We start from the raw sequence: 24155 nt of genomic DNA, 5'->3' as shown, positions 1-24155 counted from the left end.
CTGGTTGAAGAATGGGATTCCATCCAGTTCACTTTCAAGTCCAAGTGTAGGTTTGTGCCAATTTTGACAAGAATCCCTCAGCACAATTTTGAAATATTGTTTCCAAAATTTAAAGTCACTGTGACCACATTTACTTGATTATTTGTATAAAAGTTGAAGAAAATCCTTAAAGCCTTCTTGACATTCACAACTACAGCCTGGACTGACAGAGGAAACGGACAGATAGACAGATGAAGAGACAGACAACCTAAAAAACATGATCCTTTTGACCCTGGCTATCACCCGTACAGAGGCATAAAAATATCTCCCAAATGTTTTCATAGTCTGAAGCATTTCCCCCTAAAGTTTGTTTTCAGGAACCAAGCTTTTTGTTAATTCTATTATAAACAATAACTAAAATAAATGCAACACACATTTTACCAACAGAGTGCAGTTGAACACCTGTCCTGGTATAAATTTAGGTCAACCATTTCTTTCTCTCAGACAGAGCAAATATGAAAACATAGCCATCAAGAAACGCCATTAGGACTTCATGGTATTGGTGAAAAAATCACAACCCTGATCTCCAAATATTTTAGATCTCAACAGATCATCACAAGTAGTGTAGAGTAGGCTCAACTTGGCTAGACTCAGTGTAATACAACAAAAATGGAGGACATGTAGTCAATAGTGTGCCTTGTTTGCAGTCTGCAGCTTTATTTTTCCAGAGATGGATGCAAGCAGTGAGACAAGATACTATGGAAAAGTACAGGATAGTTTGGGAAGTTATACAGCAGAATGAAGCTGTTGATAAGAGATGTTTATTTCCTGTGTTGACATCCTACACCTGACACTCCTATATTGTCATCACGATGATGGACCTGACTCAAAATTTGACCAATAATTATTGAACGCAGACCTGTCACTAAATTTCAGCAAAAAATGGACCATTACTGAAACAACTCAAAATTTGACCAAAAAGTCATGACTGCAGACCTGTCACCAAATTTAGGTGAAAAGTCAACCAACATGGAAACAACTGAAAACCGACCAAATTGTCATGACCCTGGGCACATCACCAAATTTGAGCAAAATACAACCATTGCAGAGCTGACTCAAAATTCACCAAAAAGTCATGACTTTTAATCCATCAACAAATTTAAGTGAAAAATTGCAATTGCTTAAACAACTTGAAATTGGACCAAAAACTGATGACTGTGAACCTGTCAACAAATATGAGCAAGAACTCACGACCACAACAGACTCAAAATTGAACCACAAAGTCATGACTCCCGACCAGTCCCCAAGTTTAAGCATGGATTCACCATTACGGAAACGACTTAAAATTCCATGAAAAAGTCTTGATTGTGGACCTGTCAATAGATTTTAGTGAAAAATTGACCAATGCAGAAAACAATTCAATTATTGACCAAAAAGTGAATAACACAGACTTGTTGCCAAATTTGAGCAGAAAATTGATCATCGCAGAAATAACTCACATTTGACCAATCATCATGACTGCAGACCTGTCACAAACTTACATGGAAGATTGACAATTGTGGACCTATCACTGAATTTGAGTGAAAAATTGACAATCAAAAAAATACGGGCCTGTTGCCAAATCTGAGCCAAAAATCAACCATTGTGGAAACCGCTCAGAATCCGAACAAAAAGATTTTATCATGAACCTGTCACTTAATTTGGGCCAAAAACTGGCCATCGTGGAAACAACTCAATATTTGACCAAACGTCATGACCGTGGATATGTCACCAAAATTGAGGGAAAAATCAACAGTTGTGGACCTGACTCAAAATTAGACCAAAAAGGGGTGATGCAATAAAGTACCAGTTGCCAGGTACGATCCCAGACGAAATACAGAATTTTTTTTAAAAAGGGTCAAATGGAGGCAATTTGAGCCAAAACTCCATAGCAGAAATGCACCTCAGCATGGGTCTTTGTATACATTAATCATTGAATGTTATTGCAGGACTCAAAGGTGTTATGTCTTTTTGAACATTTAAAGAGCATGTTTTATCAAAGCATAGCTGTGTACACCTTAAAACAACTCAGAGCTGTATTCGACTGTCTGAAGCAGTTTGATGCAGATTGCATCAGTTTGTGTTAAGGTATTGCTGTGACATCAAAGGCTTTTTTAAATATTCACAAAGAGAGTGCCTCGCAGGGTTTTTGGTTGTTTGATGTCTATGTCTATGTGTATTCAAAGAGCCTCCCAAACAAATTTATTTAAAGTCCAGAAGTCGCACCTTTTTTGTGTTTTTAAGGAGGTTTCACAACTGTTTCACTGTCAGTGCACTACATAGTCTGTACCCAGCTGACTCTTTAACCCTGTTTTAAACAAAGAGGTGAACTTTGCTTCCATAAAAACTAAAATATAAAACTTTTATAGAGAAGAAGAACTTGTTTGCCTGCATATTGCCTCACAGCCTTGCTATCTAAGCAACGACACAAACAATGTTTCTCTTCAACATGTGCACCAACTAGAAACATCTTTTTACAATCACTGAAGTTTCTATCAGACGGGCATATGAGGGCACACACGATTAGAAACACATCTGTGTAGCATGCTTTACCTCCATGTGACCCTCCCTGCACCTGACAGCATGTGTTGTAGAACAAAAACGTGCTTTCTCTGAACTTCCTCTGACAGATTCTGGCTCAGGTGCTTTTATTTTGAAGTTTGGTATTGGCTCAATGAACTACTATAGACCATGAAACCTTGTACAGGCTTAGAGTAGAACAAGTCTGAGAAAGTAGGCATAAACAAAATATAACAAGCCTTATTTTTCCTATCAATAATCCATTGTTATAATTTAGAGCATAGATTTGTTTGTTTTGATGTTCATTGCTGTTACTGTTAGGATGCGGTTAGCACTCATGCACACTGTTGTTGTGATCACGTGGGCTCTGCATGCTGGATCCTGTGGCGCTGCTGGATAGAAGTGCTGGAGCAGAGTCTGGAATGGACTGCTTGTATCGGAGTGCTTAAATTGGAGATTTTAGATGTAATCCGATATAATCCAATACTCGTTTTTTTGCTGATATCGGACCGATATCCGATATCAATATCGGATCGGGGCACCTCTAGTTACTGTCATGAAATTCACTCTTGATTCTGCAGTTTTACATTGTTACCGTCAGGGTCCAAAACTAACTTTTTCACTTACCAGCCAGCCTGGCTGGTAAGTGAAATTTTTTACCAGCCAGGCAGATATTTTACAAGCCAACCAAATAAAAATTGCATTCAAGTGTTGTAATTTGCTATCAGTATATCTAACATGTCATTTGGGTCTTGTATGCGATTCTCAATCAATATTTTAATAGTATGGACTAATACTAGCAATAATGTATGCTGAAAGAGACAAAAAGTGAGTTAAAAGACCCTTATTATGTGTAGAACAACAAATGAACTTGCTTCTGTCGATTCACGTTTTTATAACTTCACAATTCCAACCCTCCTTTATCTGGGCTAGGCAAAATGACACAAGAGATACTCTGGCAGAGTTACTTTAAATTTTATTTTTGCTTTATCATTTATTTATTGTGCTATTTTTCTTAGAAGTTTAGTTTTCTTACATTTGGTTTAGTTTTAAACCTTATGGTCCACTGAAGAGTCTACAACAAATCTATTTCTTTTTTTTTTTTTTTTTTGTATACAGTCTTTATTAAAAATCTAAATGGACCAAGAAGAGACAATAGAAAAAACTGTCAAAGCACCTTCACAGTGCGGTTAATCTGTAGTCTGGACATGGAGGCGTGAGCATCTCCTGCTCTGATCGCAGCTGAGAGGGACTGCTGCGCGAGGAGTGGGCTGCCTGTCAGTGCTTTGGGACAGGGAGGGGCCCACAGCAGCACCCTGCTGCTCAAGAGGCGCTACAGCGAGACATGCTTTAATGTCAGAGTCTTAAAAAGTCTCCAGTAACACCAGAAAAAGTCGCTAGGTTTGTCGCTAGTCGCTTTTTTGAAAAACAGTCTCGAGGGGTCTGAAAACTCACTAAATATAGCGACAAAGTCGTTAAGTTGGCAACACTGCAAGGAGGTACGGGTACAGTAACAATCAGCTATCCACCTCGGCCCGCTATGAATGACGTCATGACTGACGCACTTACATGACTAAAGATTGTCTCGGCCTGAAATACACATTACTCTGCCAGGAAACCAGCTGATACCAGCATCGTTTTCCAGTAACAAAAAAATGAATTTTTCGCTGGTAAAAAAAAAAAAAAACTCACCACAGTGGCGAGTGGTCTTAGAAGTTTACCAGCCAGAGAAAAGACAAAATCTACCCGTAATTGGCGAGTGGCGAGTGTTAGTTTTGGACCCTGGTTACAGTATAATTCATACATTCACATTGTTGTCACTATACAGTCAGAGCACAAAATATACTCACTGGCCACTTCATTAGGTACACCTGTTCGACAGCTCATAATCACATATATCTAATTAGCTGATCAAATGGCAGCAACCAATGCATTTGGGGATGTAGATATGAACAAGATATGTTCAAGTTCAAACTGGCATCCCTCCTGGATATTCCACAGTCAACTCTAAGTGACATTAGAAAGTGGAAGCATCTGGGAACAACAGCAACTCAGCTATGAAGCGGAAGACCACATAAAATCACAGAGCAGGATCGACGACTGCGAAGGCGCATGGTGCATAACAGCCACCAACGCTTTGCTGATCCATAGCTGAGGAGTTTTGAACTTTCACTTGCTTTAATGTAAGCACAAAAACCATGGCCGAGCAGCTGCATGCAGGCATCACTTCACCAAGTCCAATGCCAAGCGTTGGATGGAGTGGTGTAACACGCACTGACACTGGACTATGGAGCAGTGGAAACGTGTTCTGTGGAGTGACAAATTGTGCTTCTCTGTTTAGCAGTCAGAGGGGCAAGACTGGGGAGGACACAGAGCAAGGACTGTAAAGACATGCTTGACATATGTTGGTGCAGAAGAACATGACTGGCCCACAGAGCCCTGACCTCAACCCCATCATGACCCTTAGGGATGAACTGGAACATAGACTGCAAGCCAGCCCCTCCCATCCAACATCACTGCCTGACTTTACAAATTCCCACAGAAACAATCCAAAATCTTGTGGAAAGCCTTCCAAGAAAAGTAGGATCTGATATAGCTGCATAAGTACATGTTTTTGAATACAATGCTATCACAGTCCCTGTTGGTATAATGGTCCACTGGCTGAATACCTTTGTCCAGATAGTGTACCTCTGTTGTAACAAGTGGAGTTATTGTTGCTTTCTATCAGCTTGAACCAGTCTGCTTGTTCTCATCTGACCTCTGCTATCAGCTATTTTGGCCCAGAGAACTGTTACTCACTGGATACTTCCTCTTTTTCTCACCATTCTCTGGAAAACCTAGAAATGGTTGTGCATGAACATTCCAGTAGATCAGTAGTGTGTGAAACACCCTGACCAGTCTGGCAACAACAATCATGATACTTTTCGAAGTCACTTAAATCACCTTTCTTCTCCATTCAGATGCTCAGTTTAAATTCATCAGATAATTTTGACCATATGCCTAAATGCACTGGTTGCTGCCATGTGGTTGGCTGATTAGGCATTGTTTAGCATTTAGTTGTATATTCTATTCCACCATTGTTTAGTATATGAGTGAACTTTGACATGACCTTTTTTAAATCAAGGTAGAAAAAAAAAACAGCATCATGCCTTATTGGATAAGATATCCCAAAAGACAGTTGAAAATCTATTGATGCTTTTGCGGTTTGACACCTTTTCATTCACATTTGATCTCGTCTTTTATCTTGGTGTATCTGCCAGCATCAACACATTCACTCTCTGTTTTCTCTAAACTCTTTCTGATATCGTGTCTTCCTGTTTGTATTGCTCACTCTCAGTGAGGTGGGTCATGTTTCCTTTGACCCATTCTGCTCTGCAGAATAGCTCTCTCTCTCTCTGCTCCTTAATGGTTGACCTTTCTCCTTTCATTTAGGCTCGGACTGAAGAGTTTCTGTCTGCTCCTTCAAAGAGACTCACTCCTCTGTAAGAAAGGCTTGTGATTAAATCTTATGAAGGTGAATTTAATCAAATAGAAATCAAGCTTCATATTAACTTTACCGTGTATTTTCATGGGTTCTTAGAATACAGTTGGTGCCAGAATGCACATGTTCATTTGGTTCATCAGCTAGGAGATAACATTGTTCAGTATTGCGCTTACAATATAAACTGCAATGAATAAACAAGTATTTAAGATAGCATATATATAAGCTATACCTCAGCTTTTACATCTTCCCGATGTTCTTCTTGTTTCAAACAATAAGAGTATTTATGACATTTTTTCCTGAATCTATCATAAATCCAAAAACACATTTTAGTCAGCCACTAATTGAAGAGTAGCGGTATAGTTTGAGCTTCATCTGACTGCATCAACATAATGTTAAAGCATGACTGTTATACCCAGGTATCTAGATACAGTCTTAATGTATGCATGCTACTTAAGTACACATTTACATTATGTAATTTTATAATTCATTGCAATAAATTCAGTTTTTAAATGTTTTTTGCAAGTATTTGTTGTCATGACACCAATGAAACTGTTATTAAATTCACAGCTTTACTGTATACAGCAAAAAGTGAAGTAAAGTTTTATTGATAAACTTAGAAAAATAACATTTCATAAAGTGTTTCTGTTGAATTATGTTGCAAACCTCTTATCTATAGTCTATTGGTCTAATAATGTCTAACTTCAAGATTTAACATGACAAGTAAGGCCTAAATTGCTTGTAATTAGTTACACTACAAATAGGAGCTGATTATTATATGCCTCACCAAGGTTTAGTTTTTTCAGTATAACTTAGTTTAGTTAAATCTTGTTGCATTAGTTTACTAGTGTAGTTTAGTATAGTTCACTTTATTCTGCTCTTGATCAGTCTAGCTTAATTTAATTTAGCTGGGTTGTTTATTTTAGTGTTACTAAGCTTAGATTATGTTAGTGTAGTTTAGTTAAGTTGGTTTAATTGGTTAGTTGATTTTAGTTTAGTTTGTTTAATTAGTTTATTCTAGTTTAGATAAGTTTAGCCTAGGCTGATCCAGTCTAGCCTAGTTTAGTCTAGTATAGTTTAGTTAGTTTAGTTCAGTTTAGTTTAATTTAGTCTGCCTTGGTTAGTTTAGTTAAGCTTAGCTTGGTTTAGTTTGTCAAGTCTTGTTTAGTTTAGTTGTTTAGTTTACCTCAGTAAACTACTGCTACTTCTGGGATTTTTATGCCCAGCTCTTTGTGAGTGATCCAGCACTTGGTACTTTAGTAATTAGTTTTTGTGAAGACAATTTATTGGATGGTGATGAAGAGAGATCTCACATTTTTGTTGTTTCATTGTTGATGTTTATAAAAACAAAACAAAAAAACACTTTTATACATTATGTGCTTTGCCTTTAACACTGCATGGCAGCACCTGCGTCCAATTGGACTTGAAGCACTTTGTGGCACTTACTGATGTTTTTTTTCTTCTTGTCTGGATCTTTGCTTGTGTTGTTCTTGCTCTCGAATGTTCGTCGCATTGGATAAAAGCATCTGCTAAATGACATTGTAACATTGTATTGTAACTGTTTAGTTCAGTAAAGTTTAGTCTAGTTTGCTTAGTTCAGTTTAGTGTAGTAAAGTTTACTAAAGCTTACTTTAGTAAAGTTTAATCTAGCATACTCTAGTCTTGTTAAATTCAGCTTAGTTTAGTTTAGTTTTTAATAGTCAAGGCTGATCTAGTTTAGTCTGACTTATTTAGATAAGTTTGGTTTCGTTTCGTTTAGTTCCCTTTAGTCTAGTCTACTCTAGTTTTAGTTTTAGATTAGTCTAATCGAATCCAGTGTAGTCTAGTTTAGTCTAGTTAAATTAGGTTAATTTGAGTGAGTTAAGTGAAGCTTAGTCTTGTGTTGTTGGTTATGTTTAGTGAAGTTTTGCTAAGTTTAGTCTAATCTAGTCTGGTTTAGTTTTTCTAGTTTGTCTAGTTTCTAGAATTTCCTTCTGGACTGTCTGTCTGTCTGTCTGTCTATTAATTTAGTCAGCAAACAGTTTAACTTAAGGGATTTGAAATGAGATAAAATAATTATTAATTTCAAATTTGATTGAACAAATCAGCAAATAAGAATTGCTGTCTCTTTGGCAGAAATTTTTCTTGTAACATGCCATTCAGCTCCAATTTTTGTGGTTTATATCTTTGAGTAAGATGTTTATATAAAGTGGGCTTGTCTGATGAATGTGGCTTATGTGTAATAAGATATTTTTGACCAAAAATTATGCTTGATTATGATTTAACATGTTTGTTTTTGTTTTGTTTGTCACAGTGTTTCATTCATGGTATTATCTTCTAAGAATAGTCTATAAAATATTGTCATATTGAGTGAAAGGCATTTCTCTGTCTCTCCTACCACAAGAGTAGAATCTGTTTTGAGTTTATTCTGTATTTAAATCTCAGAAGTCCGGTAAAAACAATGCATTGACAGTTTCAAAACATGCATGCTAATGAGTAACCTTCACTTTTCTCTTAGAGTTGTCAGAGTTTGGGGCGTTTGCAGCCTGCCATCATCACTAACAGGTAGTTAATCTGTAAGCACAGAGCGCTCCCTTTACTCTACAGGAAGGAAGGAAAACTGGCTTATCAGAAACCTTACCAAATATGGAGAGGTGAAACTACCAAGTGTATGAAGTAATGCAAGAAATGAATTCAGGGTGGAGCTAAAAAAAAAAAAGGTTGTACAACCTTAAAATTAACCTATATTTTTATGAGTACATGATTATATTTTAGGCAGGGATTGTAAAATCTCTATCAAAGCTTTTATTTCAAGCAAAAGAAACTCTTATCTTTAAGAACTGTGAATGGGGTGTTGGTATTGGTTGAAACTTCTAAAAAGGGCCTCATTAAAATGCTAATTAGCGCCGTGATGTCACTCCACGTGGCAGAGTGAGTCAGGGTCACAGAGCAGCATCAGGTAACAATGAGAGTGATATTTCTAGGAATGAAAACATGCAACATAGCTTGTGATGAGGCAAGGCACAACAAATATGTCAAACATGCATTGTAACAGCAAACCTGGCAGGAATGTTCTGCAGGTGCACACATACGCAGCCGTGCATGTGTGTTTCCTTCCTGCTGTACAAACATCTACAGTTACACACAAAGTCACCCAACTGGTCTGACAGGACTCAGAGCAAACACAGCAGTACTGAACTCTAGCTGCTCCTGGACAAACAACCTGCAGCGAGTTAAACTTTTAACATCTTTTCTGCGTTGAAAGATGTTTGAAATTACCTCGAAACTGTGCTGCAGCTCAAAGGCTCTCTCTGTTTGTTTATTGGGTGGTCCCTTAAATTCCTACAGTACCTTAGGCAGCATTTATGTTTGTCCGACTATAACCGGTTTAAGACAATGGCGATTCTGTGCGACAACAATAGGTGGAAATCCAGCTGCCGAGAAGTGTGTGCGCAATCCGTCCTCATGATGAGCCACAGGAGGAATGTGAGAATAAAGGAAGCTGCTAGGAAGCCTTTTTTGCTTTCCCACATAAGCTGACACTTCTTGTGCTTTTTACATTTCATTCATTCTCTCCCTGACTCTCTTTCTCTCCCGCCCTCTCTCTCCTCCCTCCTTGCTCAACCTGCTTATCTGAACTGGGCAGGGCTCGATACACTCACAGCACAGGGGGAGGGCCTTGTCTGCTTTCAATCAATAACCTCTGGAATTCAGAAATACAAGTAGGTCCTGTCTGTGGCAGGCTGTACCACACCGAGGAGGGCGGGCTCCAAAGCACACTCGACCGAGTCTCTATCTGCTCCTGGCTTTCTATCAGAGCGTTTCCTCAGGCCTTGACGGTGTTGTGAGTCCATCACAATGGCTGACCACACTTCTCCAGACTACTTCAGCTGCACTTTGTGCCAGAGCCTCCTCAAGGACCCCGTGGCGATCCCCTGCGGCCACAGCTTCTGCATGGACTGCATCAGCGGCTACTGGAACGAAGCTGACTACACAGGGATTTACATCTGCCCACAATGTAAGATCACCTTCACCCAGAGGCCTGTCTTGAGGCCTAATGCCACCCTGAGTATGGTGGCTGAGAAGATCAAGAAGAGCGGCCTGAACCTTAATATCAATGCCTCCCAGGGGAACATCTACGCTGGGCCCGGTGATGTCCCTTGTGATTTCTGCTCTGGGAAGAGACTCAAAGCTGTGAAATCTTGTCTCAACTGCCTGGCGTCCTACTGTGAGAAACATTCAAAGTCTCACTACGAGTCACCCACCTTCAAGAACCATAAGCTGGTGGATGCTCTGCGCAACCTGGACAGGAAGATCTGCCCGCAGCACCAAAAGTCCCTGGAGCTTTTCTGTCGGACAGACCAGATGTGTATCTGTGCTATCTGCACTGTCAGTGAACACAAGGGCCATGACATTGTGTCTGCTGAGGCTGAGAGAGGAGAGAAGCAGGTAAGAAAGGCTACCGGTTCTGGAGATTTGTCCTTGTATTTACTAAACACTAAGAGAAAAGTATAGTTCAGGTGTCAGGAAGCACACTTTCAGACAGCTTTTAAGAGAACCAAGGCTGTGATTTATGGTCAGAAAGATAAGCAGAGATCCTGTTTGTAGAGACACATCCTTATATGTCAAAGTACAAAAAAGTATTGTTCACAGAGTGTGAGAAAGTTCAATTTCAGATAGCTTTAATGAAACAAAATCGTGATATCAGAGAGAAAGATATGCAGTTTCTAGAGATGCATTCTTTAACTGTGAAACCTGTCCTTGTATGTTTCAGGTGTCAGAAAACACACTTTCTGTCAGATTTTCAGAAAATAAAAAGTGGCACAAGGTTGAAAGATTCAGGAGTTGTTTCTGTAGGTATTAATGCCTTACTTACTTTCACAGGCTTGAGCAGATTTTCGTATCGTTTCAAAAGACTTGATACAAAAAGCCTTGGAAAAACAAGGGTTCACGTTATAAAGATCACTCTAAGTTGGATTCTGGTGGACTGAAAGTGTGTTTAAAGGTCAAAACCACAAGTTGTGATCCTGTTTGTAGAGGCTGATCCTTTGCAGAAGAGTTAAGGCGTTTAGGCACAGGAAAATAATGGTTCAAGATGTGTAAAAATCTGGGGGATTGACTGCCTTTTCAGGTCAGAAGGATAAGAGGTGAGCATGTGTCTTCAGGTTGTACTGGAGAAATCCATTTCAGCCAGCTTTTTAGCCACAGAAAATGTCACTTTTACAAGAAAGTTTGCAGGTGTCCCACTTCTAGAGGCATTTCTTTACAGTAGATTAGTTTCTGTAGAAAAAGGAAGGTTATAGGTCAGAAAACACTTTCAGTAAGGCTTTTTAGAGAGCAAAGAGTGTGATACAAGGTCAGGCAGATAAGCTGTGATCCAGCCTTAGAGATTGGTCCATGTAATTAACCAAACAGTACAGGAAAAGCATGGTTCAAGAGCTGTTAGAAAAACCTCTCTCAGTCTACTTCTGGGAGAATAAATGTGTTATTTAGGGTCAGAAAGCTTGAAAAGGAAAGCAGAGTTGCTCTTTCAGGTGTTGTAAATCACTTTTAGTTTGATTCTGATGTAATAGGTGATAAGAAGATATCTTGTTTAAAAAGTCTGATCCTCTGAAAGACTAAATGTGTTCAAGTGCATGCACAGTCTGGTTCAGGCTGTGTTTCACACATGTTTTCAAGCTGCTTTATGGAGAAATAAAGTTTTATTCCAGGTCAGAAAAATAGGCAGTGATCACGTGTCAAGAGATTGAGCTTGTAATTAAGACTAAATGCATAAAGGTACAGAAAAAGTACCATCTAAATGGATCATTTTGACAGATTAACTGACTCAAAGACATAGAAAGGATCATTCAGATGTTAGAAATATCCCTTTAAGTCAGCATCTGAAAATGAAACTGGGATTTCAAGCCAGAAAGACAATCAGAGATCCTTCAATAAGACAAAATACATAAGAAAAGGCTCTTTCAGGCTGGTTCAAAATGTTGTATAAAGATCCATTTTAGGCTGTTTCTGAGGGATTGAGTATTTTGTTGTAACACAGAAAGAAACATTTTAATTGCGAATAATCTGAGAATTTCTGTAGTTAATCGCAATTAATCGCACCCTTTTTATCACAATTTAAAAGATCAATTTTTTGGCAGTCAAAACTGTGTTTGTGCCATTGTGGATTTTTCTTCAATCTTAAACAACAGGTAACTGACTTCCTGTTTGGATACAGGCCTGCTTATATAGGTAGATCGAAGATTATAAAATTAGCTTAACCACGGACTGAGAACTTGTCATGGATCTTAAAGAAAATAAGTGAACAGTAAAAAATTTAGATTTCTAGAGTTGGATCACTGTGATGGTGTAAACACATTAAGTTACCGGCAAAGTATCATCAGAAGGGGTTGTAAAAATCAGTTTCTGTCAGCTTCTGTGAGACTGAAAGTGTGATTTCGGGTCAGAAAGATAAGCTGTGATCAATTAACACGAGAGAAACAACAAAAGGAAGTTCCTCTTCCAACTGTTAAAAGGTTTTTCAGACTTATAAACCATCAACAAAAGCTGTCAGATTAGAAATCCATACTCATCGGAGTATTTTGAGCTAAAGCAAACAGGCTGTTTTTCTCTGCACTCAAACTGGCGTCTGTACTTTGACCCATTTCAACGCTATCAGCTACACTGGCAGGCATTCACCGCCAAAACAAGTCCAGCTCTCTGATTAGCTGCTTGGACGCCGGGGGAGTGTCTCTAACAGTTATCGCCTCTGAAAGCGGCTTTTTTCTGTGTGTCAGAGAATTTTCCAGCTGTGGGATAAATACACAGAAACTTTACACGCTTCCTTTCTGCTGCTTTGGTTCCCACCTGTGGGAGTGGGTCTGTAACGATACAGGAATGTGAGGGAGGGAAGTCGAGGCCTAATCACGCTGCCGTTACCATGGTGATGGAGATTCAAATGACTCACCTGACTCTTCGGCTGTAAAACATTAGATAAGAGCTTTAACAGATAATGTAGGATAAATCTCAGTAGAGGTTTTGGTCATTTATTTATGACCACAGACTGAAGGATTTTAAGGTCATGATGAAGCTATAACTCATTTTTTGCCAAAGTCTGGTTTCTCTCATCCACAAATTTACAACCTGAATCTCACGTCTCACTCCATCTCCCACTCTCCCCTTCCCCCTCTAATGCCCCCTCCCCAGATTCCCCACATTCCTCGAGCTTATCTTGAAGAATGGGTCGGTGGGCCGGAGTAAAAGCTGAATTAGAAGCCCCTCTATTCTGCATGTCAGCGCTGCATGCACCTTGAAACATCTCTTTAAAAGTCAGGCAGCGGTAGATTCACATTCCTGACATGAGCTGAATTCCATCACAGATTTTCCCCCCCAACTCTCCCTCTGAGATAAAAGCCGGCCGTATTAAGAAGATATTCTTTGAGCGGGATTTATTAAACGAGACGAAGGGCCTCCCCAGATATTCCTCCATGAGAGAGAATGTTTTTACCAGAGCAACAAATATTAGGCTTAAAATCTCATACAATAAAACAGCATGCTATTCAAAATTTGCCATTACTCCTGAAAAATTAATTAAAGAGAGTCAGCATGGGGGTGCACATAAACAAAACAGTCTTAAAGCACCTGTGTAATGTGATCTTTTCCTGCAGAAACTCCTGGGAATCTCCCAAGCTGAGATCAAACAGAAATGTCAGGAGAGGGTGAAGGAGCTGGAGGAGCTGAAGACGGCCGTGGATTCACTCAAGGTACGTCAAGTCACATTGAAGATTTAGAGTGGAGTTTAAAACATTGACATTAAAGTTTATGTGGGAAGTCTTAAATGTTGCCATTAAAGCTCCTGTGAGAAGTCTTAAATGTTAACATTAAAGCTCCCGTGAGAAGTTTTAAACATTAACATCAAAGCTCCTGTGAGGAGTTTAAGATATTGACATTAAAGCTCTTATGAGAAGTCTGAAATGTTAACATTAAAGCTTTGAAACATTGAAATTACAGCTCCTCTGAGGAGATTTAATTTTTGCTTTGAAACAAGCTTAAACTAGTATTAGTGGATTCTTATGGGTTGAAAAGCAAACGAGAACATCAACAAAAATATAAATTATTTTTATATAATTGTCATCAACAACTGAAAGCAGCACACTGCTAAAATTTATTTTTCATATTTCCCATATCAATTTTCCACCATAAATGATTGGCCTGACTGTAAGAATAAACCATGAAGGAAAATGAGAGAGCTAAATGAAAGACTAAAAAGTTGGTTATTCGTTTTGCTTTAAAAAAAAAAACAATTTTCCATTCACAAACATCCATAAAGTTTCTTATTTAAAGCTATGAGTTTCAACTATGAATTGTAAGGAAAAGGAAAACTAATACTAGTTGTGAAAAGTTGTTCTGTCTCTGTGTAAAACTGACCTCTTGAGTCTCGGTCTGTGCAGAACTCAGCTCAGAGGGCGATGGTGGAGAGCCAGAAGATGTTTGAGGACATGATCCGCTCCATTGAGAGGATGAGATCAGAGGTCACCAAGCTGATCGGCATCAATGAGAAGGCCGCTTTCAACCAGGCCGAGGTATTGATTGAGAGACTGGAGCAGGAGATCGATGAGCTGAAGAAGAAGGAGACTGGGCTCAAGCAGCTGTACAGCACTGAGGACCACATCCACTTTCTGCAGGTAAACACAGATGTACAGCTTAGAACAAAGCAGATTGTAAACTTAAGTGGAAAAAAATCTATTTGATTTTTAACAAATATTATGGCCAAATAGCAAGATAGTTCATGAATGTACTGCTACAGTTTAATACGGCAGATATCAAACAAACCACACAGAAATCATCATCAAACCTTGATTTAAAAAGCTTCTTTATTGCTCTGCATGCCTCTCTCTATAAAGTATAACATAGTGATAGTGGCAGGTTGTTGTCAAATGCTCTTTATACAATATGCATTAAAGAAGGATGAATAGTGATGGAGTAATAATATGCACAGAGCGATGTCTAGCACTAGTTTTCTTCTTTTTATTAGTGATATGGCTGTATACTCTACTGCCTATTTTACTGATTTGACTGCCTATTAGTGTAAAGAATAAACTCAGACAAACTGACCAGGTGTGACACTGACAAATGTTTTTACTAACTTTGCTGAGTTTTTACTTGGAGTTGTCCTGTAATGTTTTTAATGTAATCTGGTGGTGATGTCAAACTGAAAGTCAGTTTGAAGATTCACCAAGGTTGTAATTTTTTTATGTCTCTGGGACTAAATTTCACTTTGATTTGAGAATTGACCCTTAGTCATTCCCTCCCTTCTCAGTTACTGTTACTAGGTCAGACAAAATCTCTTGTCAGTTGACTCCTTCCCATTTGAAACAACTGAAAATACCCCTTGATTTTACTAGCCTTTATTTACATGTAACGTATTTAATTTTCTATAAACTTGGTGTCAGTAAGAGAATAAAGACAAAGATACATTGGGGTGTATGAGGATGACCAGAAATCTCTAAAAAATGTTAAAATTGAAAAAATACCACCAGTGTGTGATGCTGCAATGTCAGCTAACATTAGCTGCCCTTCCTCGGTTGCTTGTTGTGTCACCTCTGTCGACCTCCCTCTGGACTCAATCCTTTCTCGATCCAGGCATCTTAAGTATCTTCTAACTGGTTTTTAAAAGATTTAAAAGATACTTATCTTCATACACCCAGCTCTATCTCCATCTTTATTCTGTCACTGAGGCCAAGTTTATAAAGAATCACATCAATAGAATGTAGATTAAACTAAGTCAAATTATAGGATATTTCGAAATGTTTTTAATGGTAAAACAACAGCAAGTACAGAGTTTGTCAGTCAGCTGACATCTCTTGGTGAATGTTTCCTCTCTTGCCCAGATTAGTAGTGAAGAGGTACACAGGAAATGCTGAAATTCAATAGGGAGTACTAGTTAACTCAGATGGGGATGTCCTAATGTCTAAAAAATTAAGTAAAAGTGCCCTTTTGGATGCCCCTTTGGTTGATAAAACACAATAAAGTGCCTTCCAGGGTGCCTTTTCTGTGGACAAAGTGTTATCAAGTGCCCTCCAGGGTGCCCTCTTAATGGACAGCCCGATAAAATCCCACCATGGTACCCTACCAGGGGGCAAGATACCACCCAGGGTGACTTCTTTGTGTCAAAACATGATATATAGCAACTCCGGGTGCCCTTCCAGTGGGCTAAATGTGATATAATGACCTCCCGGGTGCCTTTCCAGTGGTTTCTCACTGTTTCCCTTTAAATGTAGGACAACTGTCTGTCTGCCCCTAAAACATCCTGAGTCCACCACTGAGAAGGATTGGTTTGAATCATCACCATGGCTGTTCAATAGCCTGTGTTGTAATCATTCAGCTACCAAGGCTGTTTTTTCTGTACTCACATTTAAGATGATTGTAATGACAGTGTAAAGATAATTAAATCATCTGAATAAATCAGGCGTTGTCATTTCTAAACAAGTAATACTGGAGTTGTAAATGGCAGCAGTTGTATTACTCACAGTTCTTTGAATGGAAAATGCTGGGAGAACATTTTTCCCACCGTTTTGTCTCTTTGTCTATTATTCCAGCTCTAAAGGAAAATGTTGTATTTACATTTCCCTCAAAGTAAGTTTTAGGCTCTTTCTCGATGTTTATGTTGATTTTTATTTCCTCTTTCCTCCAGAACTTTAACTACCTGTGCACACCCACTGATGACGGCTTCATCCCCAAAGTGACATTGAACCCTGACTTCTCCTTCGCGGCCGTGAGGAAAGCTGTGTCTGAGATCAAGGAACGCTTGGAGGAGTACGGCAGAGAAGAGCTGCTAAGTATCTCCAAATCAGGTCTGAACTCAGCAGCAGAAACATAAAACATCTGCATCATTGATTTAAAAAAGTTTAAAGTTTCTAATATGAATGTGTTGTGTTTTATAGTGAATGAAGTCCCAGTTTACATGACAGAAAGCAGAACACTGGACAGAAGGAGCAGAGGTGAGCACCGTCACGTCTTATAGCTGCATAAGACTCCAGGAGGTTAATTATTGTTTCGGTTGATAATGCAGAGAAGAGCACAAAGGGATTGCATCATGGAGTCTTAGGTTAAAAACACACCATCAGAGGAATTACAGGCATGTGTGTGGGTGTGAGCAGAACACACTGACCTGACTGTGTTTCTTTATCTGCAGGCAAAGAGGTCATGACGGTGGACAACACTCCTCCTCCAGAGCCCAAGACCAGAGCAGAGTTTGTCAAATGTAAGTGTGGGATTAGTTTTAGATATGATAACCTAATGCTTCTTTTTCCTTGTTTATTGGTTTCATGCTCAGGAAATGTATTTCACATAGAGTGATAAATACTGAGTTCATTACAAAAATAGAAAAGAAAACAAGTTAAAGAAAAGGAAGAGTTGGTTTAGTTTGTGTACACTTGATCAAGGATGACTGGTATACATGAGCAAGCACTGAAAAAAGTTGTCAATACCTAATGAGTATCTGCTTTGTTGTGTTGCATTAATTCAATACCTGCAAACCAGTGCAGATTCAGGGGAGAGGTTTTTATTGGGCAAACTGTCCATGGTAAGTCATAAAAAACTGTCAAAGGTCATACTGTGAGTACGTTTACATGTTCTGTGAAGTCAACCTACACATAGTTTACACCACTGCGTCCCAAATTGTGGGAGGTACTGCAGGTACGCCACAAGAAGTTACTCACATGGGAAAAAAAAAAAACTTATTTTTTTGTAAACTGTGATCATGTTTTAAATGATGAATAATCCTACATAAAGAACTGTTGTTAGGGTTTAACTGGTGCTGAATTAAGTGGTGATACAACATTAACCATAAGAATTCATCATTGCCTACAAAGATATTAATTTTACAAGTAAAGAGTTTACAGTGTCACATTTAACATCAAACGAGACATACATAAGAAAAGAAAATATAGGTGGTTTTTAAATGCCTGATCAAAACAATACCATAATGGCTCATTAATTGTACTTGATGACTCCACAAATATTCCTTGTAAACTTAATAGCATCAGCTTTATACGTGGATTCATATGGCTTAAAAATTGCACCACTTTTACTGCCTGTGGTAATTAGCCCTGGCTTTTGTGAATTAGTAGCTTGTAGCATTGAGGCTTATTTTTCATAGAAAGGGAGCAAGTTTAATAGTTTACATGCATGCAAATGAAACAGGTGCACCAAGGGCACTGTTTGTTTGGCAGGGCAGTATCAGTCTCCCCTTTATGTGTACTCTGATTTAGACACTATCTTTTTCTATTATTTTCACCTGCAAATATCAGTGCTATTCCGCCGTCAATCTGGAGCTAAGTATTCACGATTATCTGTTAATATATATAAAGCTTATTTTGAATCTTGTGGTATGGTTGTATGACATTTTTGGTAGGCCCCAGGTGACTTATAAGTTTCATTTAACTGGACTGTTGTCCCCTTTCCAGCTTACACTCTATAAAAAGTATTTACCCCCTTGGATGTTTTACCCTTTTACTAATTTTATAAATCAATCATGGTCGATGTCATTTGGCTTTTTTGACAACAACAAAAAATCTAAAAAACAAAAAAAACACTCGGTATTGGTAAAATGGGGCTCACCTGAGTGCAGTGAATGTCTTACAAGTGATTGTAGTATGAAGACACCTGTGTCTAGGAGGTCCAGTCACTGGTTAATCAGAATTCCTGGCTAGCATTTCTAGCATTTTACCATGAAAGCAAAGGAAAATTCCAAGCAACTCAGAGAAATAGTTACTAAAAGTATAAGTCAGGGGAAGGATACAAAAAAATTCCAAGGCACTGAACATCCCCAAAAGTTCGGTTAAATCCATCATCAAGAAATGGAAGGAATATGGCCCATGTGTAAATCTGCCTAGATCGAGCCGTCCTCACAAACTGAGTGATCGTGCAAGAAGGAGACTAGTAAGAGAGGCCACCAAGACACCTATGACTACTATGAAGGAGTTACAAGCTTCAGCAGCTGAGATTGGAGAGACTGTATACAACAACTGTTGCCTGGTTTCTTCACCAGTCAAAGTTTATGGAAGAGTGGCAAAGAGAAAGCCGCAGTTGAAGAAAACTCAAATTAAATCTGGACTAGTGTTCACCGAAAGACATGTGGTAGACTCTATGGTCAAGTGGAACGAAGTTCCTTGGTCTGATGAGACCAAAATGGTGCTTTTTGGCCGTCAGATACGACGCTGTGTTTGGCAGATACCAAACACTGCACATCACCTCAAACACACCATTCCGAATGTAAAGCATGTTGGTGGCAGCATCATACTGTGGGGATGCTTCTCGACAGCAAGCCCTGGACGGCTTATAAGATTTTTGTATCTGTTTTGGTCAAAAAAGAATATGTTGATCATGTTTGATTAAGAAAATCAATTCAAGGGTAAAACATATAAGGGGGTGAATACTTTTGCTGGCTCTGTAAGCTTATGGACTTTTAGTTTGAAGGCTTATAGGAAACTGTGGGGCATGGGCTGAAAACTTGGTACAGTTTTGGTCTGATTGAGTTGTGCACATGCAAGCTTGAATCAATCCCCAACCGCATTGTTTATTTAGCCGTGTTCATCAAACATCGAGAAATATCATTTAGTATGTCAAGTCTAAGATTTTTACAGACATTTTACAAGTCTAGTTTTGGTCAGACTAGCACGATAAATCAGTTTATGTAGCTGCTTGTAAATGTCCTGATTGTCTCTGAGAAAGATGAGCTTCATGCCTTTGAACCTGTTCCAGTGTCATTTCAAGATGAAGGGCTACTAACAATAATGCTTATAATCATCTTTCTCATTTGAAACACAAGCACTGAAAAGAACATCAGCTGCAGCTTAGTTCATCTCTAGTTGTGTTGCAGAATGAAAATGTTAAATTCTTCCCTTGCAGACTTCTGCCCGCTCAAACTGGACCCCAACACGGCCTACAAAGAGCTCTACATCTCTGAAAACAGCAGGAAAGTCATCCGTACCCGAGATCTTCAGCCATACGGAGAAAACTCAGACAGATTTGACAGCTTCGCTCAGGTTCTGTGCAGGGAGGCTTTATCAGGAGGCCGCTTCTACTGGGAGATTGAGTGGAGCGGCGAGTTCTCCATCGGTGTGGCCTACAGGAGCATCAGCAGGAAGGGTAAAGGCTCGCTATGCCTGCTTGGATACAACGACAAATCCTGGAGCCTCCTCTGCTCTGACACGGGTTACTCTGCCTGGCACAACCGTGTCGATAAAACCATCAACGCCCCCCACTCCCCCAGGATAGGCGTGTACCTGGACCACACGGCGGGCGTGTTAGCATTTTATAGCATAGGGAACACCATGAACCTGCTGCACCGGTTCGAGACCACGTTTGTTGAGCCTCTTTTTCCGGGATTTGGCGTGGGAACATCTGTCAAGATCTGCAACCTCAAATAAACACTAAGCTCTATTTTTCCTTCATTGTCTCATCATTACCAGCAGTGCTTTATATATATTTTTGAAACAGTACCATACCATATAAATGACGTTTTATTGCTTAATTTTTGTTCCTGCCAAATATGTACATAGTTTTCTAACTTTACATATCACTTATTTTTGCATATTTCAAATCACATTTTATTGATAGATTTCGATGTCTTATTGAAAAGCATGATCACCACATAATCACACAAGTAAAATACAAAGAGAAGTGTTATTTAACATCTGATTATAACTGCTGGATAATATTTAAACATGTCAGTATCTCATACGTTGGAGCCAAACCTTCAAGTGTTACCTGATCCCATGTGTTGTTATAGATCACAATTTTACATTTACACATTACTTCATAAATGATATACTGATGATGCTGAGTCACAGTTGGTCTATTTGCTCTTGATAAGCCATTACTTCACTTGTCAACCCTACTGTGTTATAACACAAAGGCTATGTAAACACTGGTGTGACTGGTCTGAGTGATACAATATTGTCCATGCTGGTGCATTAATGTGTGTTGTTTTACATTCAGCACACCCAGAAGAACATTTCATTCTGTCATGTTTTTATGTTATCTAATAGTCATGTCAGTCATTAAGTGTCTTTACAGTTTATTTTTCATTTGGACTAACCTTTATTTAATTTTATCTATATGTACTTATGTAATGGACATCCAGAGTATAATTGATATCAACAGAAGACTTGTTTTGTAACAAAGTTGTTCATTAAAAGTGCTAAATAAAGAGCTAAATGAATGATTTTTTTTTCTGTTATTTATCTCTACATGAAGACCCAACAATCACACGGTTATAGGGCTGTGAAACAGTATTTTTACCCTTCCTGATTTTTTTTTTTTTTTTGCATAATTCACCGCACTTTTATGTTTCAGATCCTAACCCACATTTTAATTTTAGACAAAGATAACTCAAGTAAGTAAAAAATGCATTTTAATTATATAATTTATTAAGGGAAAAAGCCATCCAAACCTACCTGTTCCTATGGAAAAAGTAACTGCCCCCTAAACCTAATAACTGGTTGTTCCAACCTTGGCAGCAACAACTTGAAGCAAACATTTGTAATAACTGCCAATAAGTCTTTTGCATTGTCGCGGAGGAATTTTGGCCCACTCTTCTTTGCAGAATTGTTTTTAATTCAGCCACACTGGAGCCCTTTCTCATTGTTGAATCATGAACTCTGACCTTAACTGAGTCAAGTGAGGCCTGTAGTTCTGGGCTCTTTTGTGACCTGGATGAGATGTTAGTGCACTCTTTGAGTAATTTGGTTGGCCGGCCACTCCTGAGAAGATTCACCACTGTTCCAATTTTTTTCCATTTGTGGATAATGGCTCTCACAATAGTTCACTGCAGTCCCAAAGCTTCAGAAATGCCTTTGTAACCCTTTCCAGACTGATAGATGTCAATGACTGTGTCTCATCAGTTCTTGGCACCATGACATGTTTTTTGAGATCTTTTACCTACTTTGTCAGACAGCTTCTATATAAAGGATTTCTGGATTCAACAGGTCTGACAGTAATCAGGCCTTTATTGATACGGTTGATACAGATTTTAATAAATAGATCAAATCTACTTGTTTTACTTATCATGAGCTTTTTTTTTTTTTTTTTAACAAAGTTCAGGTCCAAAACATTGCTTTTTAAAGGTGAGGTGGGCTTTCCCTGGAGGACACCAGAAGAATAAAAGGGTGGCGTGAAAACATACACCAGAAAGAACTGATCTGCTTAGCTAACTTCTGCAAGTGTGCAGAAGTCCCTCTGTAGGTACTAAAAATTGAGAGATTTTTAGTACCTACAGAGGGAGATGAGACAGATTCAGGTGTAAGCAGAGGAAAGAACCACAGGAGTTTGACAGGACAATAAAGGAAATGCAGTCACAGATAAAAGCAGCTGATTGCATTCAGGATTGTAAACCCTTAGCCTGTGTGAATGCAGGGTTTCTGCACTGGCAAAGCTCACTAAAAAGGACTGGTCAAAGCAGCAGGGGGAGGTTAATGTATGGTTATTCCTTTTCACAACCTTGCATAAACAGTATGTGCACATCAAAGATGCAGAAAACATGTTTAAAAAAATAATTTTAACAATATCAAAGAAAATGCATTACATTTAAAATAGAAGAGCTTTTCATATTCATCTTTGAAACCCTATTCTGCAGGGGGGGCTAACCAGTGTTATTTCATCAACTAAAATTTTGACTGAATATGTAAGCTGACAACCTTTTTTCCATGAGGATTCCCATTCATTATGTAGAGTATTTATGTAGTCAGGCACCGATGTTGGCCTGGCTCACAGTCTCCATTCCAGTCCATCCCAAAGGTGCTCGATGGGGTTGAGGTCAGGACTCTGTGTGGGCCAGTCAAGTTCTTCCACAACAGACTCATCAAACCATATCTTTACAGTTCTTAATTTGAGCTCTGGGGTACAGTCATGTTGGAATAGAAAAGGATTTTCACCAAACTCCTTCAAAGTTCAAAGCATAGCACTGTCCAAAATGTCATGGCATGCTGAAGCATTAAGATTGTCATTCATTGGAGAAAAAGGACTTAGCCCAAACCCTAAAAACAGCCTCATACTATCATCCCTCCTCCAGAAAACTTGACAGTCAGGCAGGTAGTGTTCTCCTAGCATCCACCAAACTGATTCAGACTCGCCCACCTGACTGCCAAACAGAGAAGCATGACTCGTCACTCTACAGAACAGGTTTCCACCCCTCCACAGTCTAGCGTCATGTGCTTTATACCACTCCATCCAACGCTTGGCATTGGACTTGGTAATGTGAGGCTTGCATGCAGCTGCCCAGCCATGGAAACCCATATCATGAAGCTTTGGTCACACACACACTTAGCAGTTGTTGACCCCATTCTGTGATTTTACGTGGTCTTGCGCTTCGTGGCTGAGCTGCTGTTGTTCCTAAATGCTTCCACTTGCTGATATCACTTAAAGTTGACTGTGGATTGTCCAGCATGGATGAAATTTCATAAACTGTCTTAGTACAAAGATGGCACCCATTAAAGTACCACGCTTGAAGTCACTGAGCTCTTCAGAATGACCTATTTAGTGTCACAGATGTTTGTAAATGAAGACTGCATGGCTGGGTGCTTGAATTCTGAACTCAATAATAAACAGGGTTGGCCACATAATTTTGTCCATAGTGTTTCCATATTCTCATCAGTGTATTTTGAATAAGTTAAACTATTGATGTCACATTAATACGACTGTTTGATTTTAAATTAATTTCACAGGTAGAATGATTTCATTAGTTCAAATACAATACATTATTGTGACTAAACAGAAAGACTTTTTATTGATTGAAATTGGGCGTTTCAAGGTGACACAGCGAGCAACTAGGAGACCCATTGGATTGCCCAGGCAAGGGTCTCTGACCCTGTGAACCTGGTTCAGGTCACTCAGTTTCTGTGTGCAGTGTGAATACAGTTTGCGACCACACTTTAACCTCTCGTATACGGACAACATTAAGGCTCCCTCTGTTGGCTGATCAGAAAAACTGAACAAAAATAAAGACGTTCAGTTCTTTCATGGTATAATGTGCCCTTTGATTTTCAGTTGAGCTGCCAAAATATCTCAGCTCTTACTATAATTCCTAAGTTGCCTTGCAAATATTTAATTAATTTCAGAATAATTGAGGCTAGCCTTATGATACTTAAAATGGTTTTTCATAAATACTGTCAAAAAG

At 38.9% G+C, this 24155-nt stretch overlaps 1 protein-coding gene across 1 annotated transcript; it reads left to right on the top strand.

Moving 5' to 3' along the window:
• The first annotated feature begins 9598 nt into the window (after positions 1-9598).
• On the top strand, positions 9599-21186 carry ftr82 (finTRIM family, member 82). Its single transcript, XM_041801273.1, has 7 exons — positions 9599-10447; positions 13645-13740; positions 14428-14661; positions 16671-16830; positions 16921-16977; positions 17172-17240; positions 19889-21186. The coding sequence occupies exons 1-7, from the start codon at positions 9857-9859 to the stop codon at positions 20407-20409; spliced, it is 1728 nt and encodes a 575-aa protein (XP_041657207.1). The 5' UTR covers positions 9599-9856; the 3' UTR covers positions 20410-21186.
• Positions 21187-24155: the final 2969 nt, after the last annotated feature.

This window comes from Cheilinus undulatus, linkage group 12 (assembly GCF_018320785.1).
Source record: "Cheilinus undulatus linkage group 12, ASM1832078v1, whole genome shotgun sequence".
Classification (NCBI taxonomy): domain Eukaryota; kingdom Metazoa; phylum Chordata; class Actinopteri; order Labriformes; family Labridae; genus Cheilinus; species Cheilinus undulatus.
Note: the sequence above shows the minus strand (reverse complement) of the source record. Positions and strands in the feature narration are given on the sequence as shown.

Excerpts from the sequence above, each read along its gene's own strand:
- ftr82 (XM_041801273.1), top strand. The coding sequence starts at position 9,857 with ATGGCTGACCACACTTCTCCAGACTACTTCAGCTGCACTTTGTGCCAG. Across the intron at positions 13,741-14,427 it reads CGGCCGTGGATTCACTCAAG|AACTCAGCTCAGAGGGCGAT; the intron begins GTACGTCAAGTC and ends CGGTCTGTGCAG. Across the intron at positions 16,978-17,171 it reads ACTGGACAGAAGGAGCAGAG|GCAAAGAGGTCATGACGGTG; the intron begins GTGAGCACCGTC and ends CTTTATCTGCAG.